This window comes from Rutidosis leptorrhynchoides, chromosome 9 (assembly GCF_046630445.1).
Source record: "Rutidosis leptorrhynchoides isolate AG116_Rl617_1_P2 chromosome 9, CSIRO_AGI_Rlap_v1, whole genome shotgun sequence".
NCBI lineage: Eukaryota > Viridiplantae > Streptophyta > Magnoliopsida > Asterales > Asteraceae > Rutidosis > Rutidosis leptorrhynchoides.
The window spans coordinates 5,357,520-5,373,168 of NC_092341.1; the positions used below are offsets into that span (position 1 = coordinate 5,357,520).

Here is a 15,649-nt window from a genome sequence, read left to right on the forward strand (position 1 = left end):
TTGCTAATCAGATGCAAGACCGATTCGTTAGAAAGCATTATTAATTATGTCTTTAACTTTATTTATTAAGCAACTAACTAATACTCCAATATTATAACCTTAGAAGTGTTATAAATAAGAAGAAAAACAAATGGTTGAGTTTGGCAGAAAATATATATTTTAAAAGCAAAAGCAGACTACTTCAAGTCTTTAACTTTAACATCCTTCTAGACCATAAGCATAAAAGCTTATACTTGTGTGCTACAGGGAGTGTGGCGAGTTTAGCTTAAAAGCTCGTGGGGTCACGGGACAGTACCGATTTTAAATTTTTATGTAGAAATTACTTTTTAAATTGTGTAAAACACCACTAAATTTAACTGCAAGCCCCATATATTTTTCGAGTTTATAATTATTTTTTTAAATTGAATAGGACACCAATACATTTTACTACTCGAACCACGTATATTTTTCGAATTTGTAGTTTTTTTAAGGTAAACAACCACTAAATTAGCATTTAAATATAATTATCACCGGACAAAAATTTGAAACCCCATTAAATTCTGATCCTGAAATCGTCACTGATTGTATCCTCTCCGGGACACCAATAAACGAATACAGTAATTTTTTAGGAAAAAGTATTTTTATTTGGTGTATAACCGGGTTATCCCGTTATCTTCAAACTCTTTTCTTTTTAACTTACCTCCCTAAATTACCAAATTACTTGATACAGTGAGGTTTAAATATGAGATTTTTTATAAAAATATCAAACAACCATTAGTTAGCCACCAACTTCAAGACAATATGTTTAAATATTCCAATATTATTTCCATGTGTGTGTAAATAAAAAAAAATCAACCCAGGTGTTATGCCTGCAATGCTAATAAGTGGTAGTTAGCCTTTTGACAATTTTGTGCTAAGAATCTTCTTCTTAACCAAAAAACTTTTGCCACCAACTTCTATCCTCTTATATTTTCAAAATCATTTGGTTGGTTCACCCTAAAAACTGACCAGGTTAACCCCTCATATGAACTACTCTACACCTACTTATACACACAAATCAACACCATTTTACTAACACATCAAATGGCTCCAAAAAACACCAACACATGGAAAACCATAATGTTTGGTTGCTTCACAAACAGCAAACAGAACATTGATCCTCAAATGAATGTTACCAAAACTGGTTTGTCACAAAGGTTATCATTATCCGATGTCGATTCATCGTTATCACAAATCAACGGGCTTTCACATTCTATTGGTTGGGACCTTCATGAGTTCACTTTGGCCCAACTTACTAAAATCACTCATGATTTCGACTCTAGCAATTTTCTCGGTGAAGGTGGGTTTGGACCGGTTCATAAAGGATTCATAGACGATAAAATGAGGCCCGGGTTAGAGGCTCAACCAGTTGCGGTCAAGCTATTAGACTTGGATGGTGGTCAAGGTCACAATGAATGGCTGGTATAGTATACTTTACAATTTTACTAGCTTTTATATTCTGATAACTATTACTGGAAAATTTTATTTAACAATGGGTTATTTTTGTCATTATAATAGGCTGAAGTGACATTTTTGGGACAGTTGAGGCATCCACACCTTGTGAAGTTGATTGGTTACTGCTGTGAAGACAGAAATAGGCTTCTTGTTTATGAATACATGGCAAGGGGCAATTTGGAAAGTCAACTATTTAGAAGTAATTTTTCTTACTGATCTTTATTTCTTTATTATACATTATACAAATACAATATATCATATCATTGGTCTAACAAAAGACTAATCAAGAATTTTTGATTTTATGGATTCAGGGTATTCGATTTCTTTGCCATGGCTGACCCGGATCAAAATAGCACTTGGTGCTGCAAAAGGACTGGCCTTTCTTCATGGGGAGGAAAAACCCGTCATTTATCGCGACTTCAAAACCTCAAATATATTACTAGCATCGGTAATGCTCTTATTTGATTTATATTTATATCCGGGCGTGTTTGAAATTGCTTATTTTTAAAGCGTACCTATGCTTAAGCCTAGTGGTTGAGGTCCTGATCTATCTTTGCAAGAAGTCTCGGGTTCAAACCTCACTAGGAAAAGGGTCACACATAGTCATTTGATAACCCAGTTAGACCGCATACAGCCAGTAAAAACACTCACATTCCTCGAATGGCCTGCACAGTGAAAACCTTGTATGTTTACCCATTTTATTTGCTTAATTGTTTACAAACTTAGTTTTAAGGATTTATATAACATAGAATACTTAAATAAACAATAAGTAGATACGCATTTCTAAAAGGAATCCCAAACACCCTCAAGGTATGTTATATGGTGCAAGTCTGAGTATGTTTACTATATGTTATGTTTTCATGAATAGGATTATACAGCCAAGCTATCGGATTTTGGGCTAGCAAAAGATGGTCCGGAAGGAGATGAGACACATGTGAGTACACGTGTGATGGGAACACATGGATACGCAGCACCGGAGTACATCATGACAGGTCATCTGACAACCATGAGTGATGTCTACAGTTTCGGGGTGGTTTTACTAGAGTTATTAACAGGAAAAAGATCGATTGACAAGAAACGGCCAAACAGAGAGCAATGCCTAGTAGAGTGGGCTAGACCACTTTTGAAAGATCCAAACAATCTTGACCGAATATTGGACCCAAAACTAGACAGTTATTATCCACTACTTGCAGCTAAAAGAGCAGCGACATTGGCTAGCCGGTGCTTAAGCCACCACCCAAAATGCAGACCAAACATGAGTGAAGTGGTCAAGACTTTAGAACATATACTCGAATTAGATGATTTCCCAATTGGTCCCTTTGTGTATATTGCTCCAAAAGAGGGACAAAAGAACAGCGTAGAGAATAAAGAACAAGATAACAGCAATATTAGTAGTGACAGTGATGGCCCAGTGATGAAAGTGGTGATCGAAAAGAAAGAAAATAACCAGATACGTGAACCTGAACGAAAGGGTCATAGGCGTAAGCATAAGGTACGATCAATGAGATCTCGAGCAGTATATTCTGATACTGCTTTGTATAAAAACTTTAAGAAGGGAACTAATTCTCCGTTGCTGCCCCAACATCCCAAAGAAAATGGTGACGTAAAGTTGTTCAAATGTTGATTTTAATTAGGGTAGTTTTTATTAAGTATGTTCTTGTTTCATTATTACCCTTCTATAAAGAAGAAGAAGAGGTTTATTTGGTTTATTTTTGGTACCAATATCTACTTGTATGTGCAGCAATTCGTATTCAAATAAAGAGTTGTAATGACCAAGACCACTCTTATCCATGACGGTCCGTCATGGGATTACTGACTGCCACATTAGCGTCACATCAGCATCTATCACTAACCAAAGACTAAATGCTAACAACCATGACGTACCCATCAAACTCTTCCTCACACCCACTAAATTAATTAATTATTTACGGGTACAAGTAGTAAGGAAAAATGTACAAAAATTTAATACATACATCCGTGATCCATTTTATCATACCATGAAAAAGTGAAGCACGGGTCTTCCAAACACTAACCCATGACGGGTTGATAATATTGGAGTCTTTATAGACGGATGCAAAGACGGTACCAAGGACGGTACCGTTAAGAGTGCTCTAACAACGCATCAATAAATCACAGAATAAACCTTGTGTTGTAGTTCGTGTGGTAGTGGTCTGACTCTCTTAGCGAGAGGTCAGGAGTTCGACTCCTGTGAGGTGCAACATTGCACACAAGGTTGCTCTTAACCCTTGAATTCCACCTAAGGGTGCCTTTCACACATCGCGTTGTGGGCAGTCGGGGAGATGGGTTTTACCGCCCATGCCCTCGGATTGGGCTTGAGCAGCAGTTGGGGGCGGGTTATGCAACTGCGGGAGATGAACGCGTGAGTGGTTTAGTTCCCCTGAGTGATCCCAAACTGCTGTAATGAAACTTAGTAAAAATGAGATACAAAAACTGAGAATTATTTAAGTCCATTGATTATCATACTTTTCAAACCAATTTTTTTGTTAAGGTCAAGTGAGACCTACTTTATTTGATTCAAGTATTTGTTTGAGTCATGGTTTCATTTAACTTTAGTGCATTTTCTATAATGGGAACTGAAATCATGTACCAGAACTTCAAAAGTGAAGACCTTTTTAAAAAAGTTATCAAATTTGGAAGGATAGACTTTGAAATAACACATTCAATGCTTTCCAAACAAAAGCAGTTCAATTTCAAAATTAAAAAATACGCATACAGATTTTTGGGACAATTTAAACATACAGACAACTACTTGATTATCTATCAAAACTACAAAAATGGCTAAGTAAGACACATCAATTAAACCTTAGTTTATAACCTTATAGGGGACATGGCTAAGTAAGACATCATCATATTAATATATCAAATATCAAATATGATAATAATAATCATATGATATAGTGGGTGGGTGGGTGGGTGAAGCTTAGGAATTGAAATTTTAGCATTGAATTCTTCACATAACATGATTAAGTAAATTTGATTAATTCAAATTCCATTGTACTTAAGTTCCCTATGTTAAAGTTTTTGTGGCTCTTATCAAACAAGTTGGAAGCCAGAGTCAAAATTCAAAGGGCTTAAAGTTATAAAACGTTGTCTTAAAAAATATAAACATGAAATATACATGCAGTTTCTGATAAATTAAACAATTAAGAACAGAATATTACAAGTATCATGTCATAGTCATATACTCCGTATTAGAGATAAAGAAATAAAAATAATAATAAATAAATAAATAAAGAAAAAGAAAACAGGACGTATAACTCGATCATTGATCAATAACTGTTTATTCTAGTAAGATAGCGTAAAATGCATAATAATATACACGCGACCCACTACCTAATAAGCACGAGAGATAATCAAAGGTTAACAACTTCAGTTGAATTTATTAATCAGCTTCATTTTGATTATGACAGGAAACTGCATATTTAGTATCTACTACAACTACAGTGACGACACGTCATGAAAAAAAATAAAATAAGAAGAAGATTAAAGAACAAGTCCAATCAGTTTAGGTGATAATATAAGATAGCCTAATTTTTACATTATTCTAATTATCACTTCATGTCAATTTCTTTTAACCGTTAATTTTGAAGTTTATTTTATCAGAAATTTTTGTCTTCATACCTGCCTAAGCGGAAGCTATTACAGATTTGATATCGGAGCGGGTAACCTATCGGAGGATCCGTAACAACAAGCCAGTCCTTGTAATCACAGCCGTCGATCAATGTTGCCGCAAGTTCCAACTCTGTGCCGCCAAGTTGAGGATTCGAACCGGTGGTTGACGAACGGTGACATAGAGCTGACGTCAGATGGTCAAATTATCGAAAAAATTAAAGTAACCGGGAGTCGAGTTAAGGTTCGTGGCGGGCGGTGGCACACCATCATGTGCAATGAAGGTTCGAACCGGATGAAACATGTTCTGCGTAATTTTGGACTTCGCCTTGGATAAAAGATATTGGCCTCAATTATCTGTACCACTGTTTGTGTGTACTGTACATAAGATTTGCCGCGGCCCAAAAAAGTGTACAAGTAACAAGTATGGACCTCATTCAACTATTTGTAAAATTTTGAAGCGGCCCATGCGACGATAAAATCTAATCAAAACTTTGAGAAAAAGTGAAAAACTATCTTAATCTTTTAATTTTCTAATTGACTTTTTTCCGACTAGATGTAATGATCTGTGATCAATCCTAGATTAGAACTTAATCTAATCAATGAATTGAATGCAATAAGGGGTGGATGGTGGTGTTGATAATGTTTTTGGTATCTTATGATCGTCTTTAACTTAGCATCAAGTGATCAATCACCATGTCCCGGTCTTGATTGAATTACCTTAGCAAGAATATGATTGACACTCGGGCAAAGTCACAAGTGAATCACAAAGGCCAAAGCAATTGCACGGAATCAACAACCTAAAATGAGATGCGAAACTCCCTATTTATAGGTTTAGAATTCACGGATCCAATATTTGCGCATACTTTACTGATGCACAATGTTTATGCGAGACACTTTCGCAGTATAAATTTTATGCGGGCTTCCGCAATATCTTAACATAATCAGCGCAGTTGTTATTTATTTGCGCGGTTCTGTTTGCATTTGCTTTTGGTTTGCCTTTTGCACTTAAAATTTGCATATACATGCCTATGTTGAAATATCCCGTTCATATCGATTATAAACGTTTCATATTAATTGATTTCGTTGCGAGGTTTTGACCTCTATATGAGACGTTTTTCCAAAGACTGCATTCGATTTTTAAAAACAAACCATAACCTTTATTTTATCGATAAAGGTTTAAAAATATTACGCAGATTATCAAATAATGATAATAAAAAATATAGCGTTTTCACACGACCATTACATAATGGTTTACAATAATATTACACAACAACTTAAGTCTTCGAATGCAGTTTTTAAACAATATTATACAAGCATGCAGACTCCAATCCTGTCTTTATTTAGCATGCAACAGCGGATGCTCTTAATAATCACCTGAGAATAAACATGCTTAAAACGTCAAAAAAAATGTTGATGAGTTATAGGTTTAACCTATATATTTGTCAAATCGTAATAATAGACCACAAGATTTCATTTATTCAATAATCTTACACTCGCAAGTGTATAAAAATCATTCATATGATGAACACCTGGTAACCGACATTAACTTTAATGCATATAGAATATTCCTCGCATACTCGCAAGTATGTCATAAATTGGCAATCGCAATCACCATATAAATCGAAGTACTAAAGCCATTCATAACTTGAATGGGGGTTGTTAGGCCCAATAGATCTATCTTTAGGATTCGCGTCAATTAGGGGCCATTTCCCTAATTCTTAGGCTACCAGACTTGAAGGGGCAATATTCGGTTTAATAATCCACCCATAGAATGTAGTTTCGCGTACTTGTGTCTATTTTGTAAAACATTTATAAAGCTGCATGTATTCTCATCCCAAAAATATTAGATTTTAAAAGTGGGACTATAACTCACTTTCACAGATTATCCCTTCGTCGGAAAATAACACTTGGCCACTGGTCGATTCACGAACCTATTAACAAATATATACATACTACCTCCGTCCCACCACAAGTGTCCACTTACCTTTTGCACCCAGTTTTAGGAAATCTCACTAACTTCATTCTCCACCAATCAGAAATCTTCTCTCTCCAGAATAACATCTTCTCATTGGTTGAAATACAAAGTGGACACTTGAAATGGGACATCCCAAAATGGAAATGTGGACACTTGTGGTGGGACGGAGGGAGTATATATCAAAGTATGATCGAAATATATTCACAATATGTTTTATTATGTTTTAACGATTTAAGTTTGTTAAGTTGATAGTCCAACGTTTGTAGTCCACAAATAATTGTCAACAGTTAGTAGTACAGAAATAAATCAATATATATTATCTCGAATCAATCCACGACCCAGTGCATACAAGTCTCAGACTCGATCACAACTCAAAGTATATATATTATTTTGGAATCAACCTCAACCCTGTATAGCTAACTCGATCATTACCGCATATATAGTGTCTATGGTTGTTCCAAATAATATATATAGATGACGTCGATATGATATGTCAAAAACATTGTATACGTGTCTATGGTCTATTAAGACATGTATAATACAATATAAGTTAGTTAAATTATGGTTAGTGATGTGTCAAGACATAACCTTTAAAATGAAGACAATATGCTTAATAATTAACACATAATACAGGCAACTAAAACCCGATCATGCAGTAACTAGCAAGTAAATTGACCAGTTCGATCCACAGGGAGAAGTTTGTTTTTAAGATTTTACCACGATTAATTATTCTAAAAGGGGGGTTTTGTGTTTGAAGTTGTATTTTCGTTTAACGAAACAGTAAATAAATATAGTAATTAACAAGAATGAGAATGCGATGTTTACTTCTATGCTTGATAAATGACAGGGATTGTTCTTCTATAATTAAAACCGTTATGTAATAGTTACAATAGAGTAGTTTATATCAATTTCACAATTTCTATAAACTTAAGAGTTATGTTTAATCAACAAGATTCTTTCGTGGTTGAATTCACATAAAACATAGTTTACTAAGATCACTCTAAGTAAACTACATGATTGTATATCCTAAATATCGTTCAATTAACATCCTATACTCACATATAGGTGGCTAGATCACTAGGTGTTGAAGTATAAGCTATGGTCTTTGATAAATTCACATAAATCAAGTCATAACTTACATAATTGAACTAGGATACAAGGATGATTACAATTATGGATCTTTTGAAAGAACATGGTGATTTAGATTGATTAACTAACTAGATCCAACCCGGTTAAACTCACGTGAAACCTAAATTACAACAATCACTTGAGGTAATTTCATAACTATGTTGCTTTGGAACTTATTCAATTACCGAATTAAACACATAACAAAATCACTTAAGTTTATGCATCTAATCGTCTAGATTACTAGGTGTATTGAAGTATAGATTGTTTTCCTAGTTAACTCACATTAATAGGTTTTCAATCTATATAATTGAAGTAATGAACTAAACAAGCATAACAATGGTTCTTACGGTTGAACTAGATAATTTAATCAATCAAACATATGTATAACTAGCATAACATCAAAGTATAGAACAATCCGAAGCCATAAATCTTACATTGAAGCAAACATACAAGGCTTTTAGCCTAACATAATCATAGTAGAACTCATGAAACAGTAAATACAAGTTGAATTCTGTAGTGACCCGAACTTTTCCATGTTTATATATATTAATTGAGATTGATATTTACATGATTAAATGTTTCCAACATGTTAAGCAATCAAACTTGTTAAGACTTGATTAATTGAAATATGTTTCATATAGACAATTGACCACCCAAGTTGACCGGTGATTCACGAACGTTAAAACTTGTAAAAACTATATGATTACATATATATGGATATATATATAGTTAACATGAAACTATGATAAGTAAACATATCATTAAGTATATTAACAATGAACTACATATGTAAAAACACGACTACTAACTTAATGATTTTTAAACGAGACATATATGTAACGATTATCGTTGTAAAGACATTTAATGTATATATATCATATTAAGAGATATTCATACATGATAATATCATGATAATATAATAATTTAAAATCTCATTTGATATAATAAACATTGGGTTAACAACATTTAACAAGATCGTTAACCTAAAGGTTTCAAAACAACACTTACATGTAACGACTAACGATGACTTAACGACTCAGTTAAAATGTATATACATGTAGTGTTTTAATATGTATTTATACACTTTTGAAACACTTCAATACACTTATCAAAATACTTCTACTTAACAAAAATGCTTACAATTACATCCTCGTTCAGTTTCATCAACAATTCTACTCGTATGCACCCGTATTCGTACTCGTACAATACACAGCTTTTAGATGTATGTACTATTGGTATATACACTCCAATGATCAGCTCTTATCAGCCCATGTGAGTCACCTAACACATGTGGGAACCATCATTTGGCAACTAGCATGAAATATCTCATAAAATTACAAAAATATGAGTAATCATTCATGACTTATTTACATGAAAACAAAATTACATATCCTTTATATCTAATCCATACACCAACGACCAAAAACACCTACAAACACTTTCATTCTTCAATTTTCTTCATCTAATTGATCTCTCTCAAGTTCTATCTTCAAGTTCTAAGTGTTCTTCATATATTCTACAAGTTCTAGTTACATAAAATCAAGAATACTTTCAAGTTTGCTAGCTCAATTCCAAACTTGTAAAGTGATCATCCAACCTCAAGAAATCTTTGTTTCTTACAGTAGGTTAACATTCTAATACAAGGTAATAATCATATTCAAACTTTGGTTCAATTTCTATAACTATAACAATCTTATTTCAAGTGATGATCTTACTTGAACTTGTTTTCGTGTCATGATTCTGCTTCAAGAACTTCGAGCCATCCAAGGATCCGTTGAAGCTAGATCCCTTTTTCTCTTTTCCAGTAGGTTTATCCAAGGAACTTAAGGTAGTAATGATGTTCATAACATCATTCAATTCATACATATAAAGCTATCATATTCGAAGGTTTAAACTTGTAATCACTAGAACATAGTTTAGTTAATTCTAAACTTGTTCGCAAACAAAAGTTAATCCTTCTAACTTGACTTTTAAAATCAACTAAACACATGTTCTATATCTATATGATATGCTAACTTAATGATTTAAAACCTGGAAACAAGAAAAACACCGTAAAACCGGATTTACGCCGTCGTAGTAACACCGCGGGCTGTTTTGGGTTAGTTAATTAAAAACTATGATAAACTTTGATTTAAAAGTTGTTATTCTGAGAAAATGATTTTTATTATGAACATGAAACTATATCCAAAAATTATGGTTAAACTCAAAGTGGAAGTATGTTTTCTAAAATGGTCATCTAGACGTCGTTCTTTCGACTGAAATGACTACATTTACAAAAACGACTTGTAACTTATTTTTTCGACAATAAACCTATAATTTTTCTGTTTAGATTCATAAAATAGAGTTCAATATGAAACCATAGCAATTTGATTCACTCAAAACGGATTTAAAATGAAGAAGTTATGGGTAAAACAAGATTGGATAATTTTTCTCATTTTAGCTACGTGAAAATTGGTAACAAATCTATTCCAACCATAACTTAATCAACTTGTATTGTATATTATGTAATCTTGAGATACCATAGACACGTATACAATGTTCCGACCTATCATGTCGACACATCTATATATATTTCGGAACAACCATAGACACTCTATATGTGAATGTTGGAGTTAGCTATACAGGGTTGAGGTTGATTCCAAAATATATATAGTTTGAGTTGTGATCAATACTGAGATACGTATACACTGGATCGTGGATTGATTCAAGATAATATTTATCGATTTATTTCTGTACATCTAACTGTGGACAACTAGTTGTAGGTTACTAACGAGGACAGCTGACTTAATAAACTTAAAACATCAAAATATATTAAAAGTGTTATAAATATATTTTGAACATACTTTGATATATATGTATATATTGTTATAGGTTCGTGAATCAACCAGTGGCCAAGTCTTACTTCCCGACGAAGTAAAAATTTGTGAAAGTGAGTTATAGTCCCACTTTTAAAATCTAATATTTTTGGGATGAGAATACATGCAGGTTTTATAAATGATTTACAAAATAGACACAAGTACGTGAAACTACATTCTATGGTAGAATTATCGAAATCGAATATGCCCTTTTTATTAAGTCTGGTAATCTAAGAATTAGGGAACAGACACCCTAATTGACGCGAATCCTAAAGATAGATCTATTGGGCCTAACAAACCCCATCCAAAGTACCGGATGCTTTAGTACTTCGAAATTTATATCATATCCGAAGGGTGTCCCGGAATGATGGGGATATTCTTATATATGCATCTTGTTAATGTCGGTTACCAGGTGTTCACCATATGAATGAATTTTATCTCTATGTATGGGATGTGTATTGAAATATGAAATCTTGTGGTCTATTATTATGATTTGATATATATAGGTTAAACCTATAACTCACCAACATTTTTGTTGACGTTTTAAGCATGTTTATTCTCAGGTGATTATTAAGAGCTTCCGCTGTCGCATACTTAAATAAGGACGAGATTTGGAGTCCATGCTTGTATGATATTGTGTAAAAACTGCATTCAAGAAACTTATTTTGTTGTAACATATTTGTATTGTAAACCATTATGTAATGGTCGTGTGTAAATAGGATATTTTAGATTATCATTATTTGATAATCTACGTAAAGCTTTTTAAAACCTTTATCTATGAAATAAAGGTTATGGTTTGATTTAAAAATGAATGCAGTCATTGAAAAACGTCTCATATAGAGGTCAAAACCTCGCAACGAAATCAATTAATATGGAACGTTTTTAATCAATAAGAACGGGACATTTCAGTTGGTATCCGAGTGTTGGTCTTAGAGAACCAGAATTTTGCATTAGTGTGTCTTATCGAGTTTGTTAGGATGCATTAGTGAGTCTGGACTTTGACCGTGTTTACTTGAAAAATGATTGCTTAACAAATTTTGTTGGAAACTATATATTTTTAACATGTGAATATTATGTGATATATTAATCTCTTAACGCGTTTGATATTATGTGATAGATGTCTACCTCTAGAGCAAGTCCCATTGACTCACCTAATAAATGAAGAGTCAAATGTAAATTGGAATGATTCGTGGACTGATTCACAAGTTCCCGAAGAGGAACCGGAAGAAGAGTCGGAACCGGAAGAAGAATCGGAACCGGAAGAAGAATCGGAACCGGATGAAGAAATAGAACCGGTGGGGGAAATAATAAAACGGTTAAGTAAAAGAAAATCCTCAACCAACCGACCAAGGTTAATTATGGTCAATGGTGTTTCCGCCAAGGAAGCAAAATATTGGGAGGATTACCAATTCTCTGATGAATCGGATTCCGACGAGAATTCCGATGATGTTATAGAAATTACCCCAACTGAATTTAAAAAGGCAAAAGAAAATAATAAGGGAAAGGGCATAAAAATAGAGAAATCTAATTTCAACCCCGATGAACTTTATATGTATCGTCAACCCCCGAAGTCCTTAAGTTGTAACAATGACCCGGGAACCTCTAAACCACCAGGTTTTTCTAAACCAATGTGGAAAACGACGGCTCGTATTAGGGGAACATCATATATCCCTAGAAACTTGGCAAAATGAACCAAAACCGAAGAAGAAGAAACAAGCGAGTCAGAATAAGATAGTTGTATTCGTGTGGTGTAATATATGTAATATAGTGGGCTTATGCTTTATGATATATGTAAAAATTGCTTGTATTAATAAGTATTTTTTTATGAATCTAATTCTTGTCTATTTTACAGTATAAAAACACAAAATGGATAGACAACCCAATATTTTAAGAGACCTACCCGGAGACATGATTGATGAAATCTTGTCTAGAGTCGGTCAGAATTCTTCAGCACAACTATTTAAGGTGAGATCAGTTTGTAAGACATTCGAAGAACGTTCCAAGAATGCCTTAGTTTATAAAAGGCTTTCGTTCGAAAGATGGGGGATATCACATTGGGAAATCCATAAGTTACGATGTGTTTACTTTGACGCATATATTGCGGGGAACCCAAATGCTATTTTACGCAATGGGTTAAGAAATTATTTTGACTCAAAATATCCGAATATTGGACTTCGTGATTTAGAAAAAGTGGCTAACATGCAACATAAAGAAGCATGTTATGCTTACGGATTAGTAATGTTCACTTCTCACCAAAGTGAGAACAAGAACATCGGGCTACAACTATTAAACAAAACGTTCCCACAAGTGACGGAGTCGGTAATTGGGGTAAGAAATGAGGTTTTTAGATTGTTACGGGACTGTTGGACATTACGTAACCCTCGTCCCTTTGACGACGTTACAACACGCTGTCTTATCAACGGCCATAACGGTTATGTTCCACAAGACCAAGGATGGGAAGTAATCCTAGTAAAACCAGAATGCATGACTTGTTTCTGGACGTATGAATTACGTGTCTTTATTGTCTTTGCTGAACGACTTGTGTACTAGCTAGAATTATCTTCACAACCATCTTGTATCAAAGTTATTGTGTGCTATATTTCATGCTTTATGTAAAATAAGCGGTATTGTAAGTTTGTAAAATATTGTATAAAAGTTTGAAAGCGAAATATTATTATAATCAGTTTTTCATATAGAATTGTAGTAGTTGAATTGTATATTAGCTACTAAGTATGAACTTAACAGGTAGGTACTACCCGAATTTAAACTTATAAAACGCTAATATGAAGAAAAAGCTTTTATAAATGAGTTCATATTATGCTACGAAATACTATTAACTACTCTTAATATTCTGTATGATTAACTTGTTCCATTTGACTATTTTGAAGGAAATGGCACCGACTACTCGACACACCGTGAATATGAATGAAGAGGAATTCCGTACTTTTCTAGCTTCAAACATAGCCGCAGTACAGGCTGCGCTACATACCAATAATAACCTTGGATCTAGCAGTACAGGAAATCGTGTAGGATGCACCTACAAAGAATTCACTGCCTGCAAACCTTTGGAATTTGATGGAACCGAAGGACCGATCGGATTGAAACGGTGGACCAAGAAGGTCGAATCGGTGTTTGCCATAAGTAAGTGTACTGAAGAGGACAAAGTGAAGTACGCTACGCATACCTTCACAGGTTCTGCGTTAACATGGTGGAATACCTATCTAGAGCAAGTGGGACAAGACGATGTGTACGCACTACCGTGATCAGCATTCAAGCACTTGATGAACGAGAAGTACCGTCCCAGAACCGAGGTCAATAAGCTCAAGACAGAACTTAGAGGGCTACGAACCCAAGGATTTGATATTACCACGTACGAAAGATGATTCACATAATTGTGCCTATTGTGTCCGGGAGCATTCGAAGATGAGGAAGAGAAGATCGACGCGTTTGTGAAAGGATTACCGGAAAGAATCCAAGAAGATATAAGTTCACACGAGCCCTCCTCCATACAACAGGCATGTAGAATGGCTCACAAACTAGTGAACCAGATTGAAGAAAGAATTAAAGAACAGACTGCTGAAGAGGCCAATGTAAAACAAGTCAAAAGAAAGTGGGAGGAAAACGGTGATAAGAATCACCAATACAACAACAACAGCAATTACAACAATAATCGCAACAATTATCCCAACAATCGCAACATCAATCGCAACTACAACAAACGGCCCAACAACAACAACAACAGCAACTACAACAATCATCCTAATAACAATAATAACCACAACAACAACAACAATCAGAAGCAGCTATGCCAAAGGTGTGAAAAGAATCACTCGGGGTTCTGCACCAAATTTTGCAACAAGTGTAAAAGAAATGGTCATAGCGCGGCGAAGTGTGAGGTCTATGGACCAGGGGTTAATAGAACGAAAGGAACAAATGGTGTCGGAACGAGTAATGGCGGAGCAAGTAGTGTCGGAGCAAGTTATGCCAATGTAGTTTGTTATAAATGTGGAAAACCGGGCCACATTATTAGAAATTGCCCGAACCAGGAGAACACGAATGGACAAGGCCGCGGAAGAGTTTTCAATATTAATGCGGCAGAGGCACAGGAAGACCCGGAGTTTGTTACGGGTACGTTTCTTATTGACAATAAATCTGCTTACGTTTTATTTGATTCGGGTGCGGATAGAAGCTATATGAGTAGAGATTTTTGTGCTAAATTAAGTTGTCCATTGATGCCTTTGGATAGTAAATTTTTACTCGAATTAGCAAATGGTAAATTAATTTCAGCAGATAATATATGTCGGAATCGAGAAATTAAACTGGTTAGCGAAACATTTAAGATTGATTTGATACCAGTAGAGTTAGGGAGTTTTGATGTGATAATCGGTATGGACTGGTTGAAAGAAGTGAAAGCAGAGATCGTTTGTTACAAAAATGCAATTCGCATTATACGAGAAAAAGGAAAACCCTTAATGGTGTACGGAGAAAAGGGCAACACGAAGCTACATCTTATTAGTAATTTAAAGGCACAAAAACTAATAAGAAAAGGTTGCTATGCTGTTCTAGCACACGTCGAGAAAGTACA

At 34.4% G+C, this 15,649-nt stretch overlaps 2 protein-coding genes across 2 annotated transcripts in view; both read left to right on the forward strand.

The window, feature by feature from the left end:
- The first annotated feature begins 870 nt into the window (after window positions 1–870).
- Window positions 871–3,103, forward strand: LOC139866111 (probable serine/threonine-protein kinase PBL12). Its single transcript, XM_071854250.1, has 4 exons — window positions 871–1,440; window positions 1,537–1,672; window positions 1,785–1,921; window positions 2,342–3,103. The coding sequence occupies exons 1-4, from the start codon at window positions 1,063–1,065 to the stop codon at window positions 3,095–3,097; spliced, it is 1,407 nt and encodes a 468-aa protein (XP_071710351.1). The 5' UTR covers window positions 871–1,062; the 3' UTR covers window positions 3,098–3,103.
- A 2,112-nt stretch (window positions 3,104–5,215) lies between these two features.
- Window positions 5,216–15,649, forward strand: part of LOC139866647 (trimethyltridecatetraene synthase-like) — a 169,976-nt gene continuing 159,542 nt past the window's right edge. Inside the window, exon 1 of the mRNA XM_071854936.1 lies at window positions 5,216–5,387. Coding sequence (XP_071711037.1) covers window positions 5,216–5,387 — 172 coding nt within the window. The remainder of the gene's footprint in view (window positions 5,388–15,649) is intronic.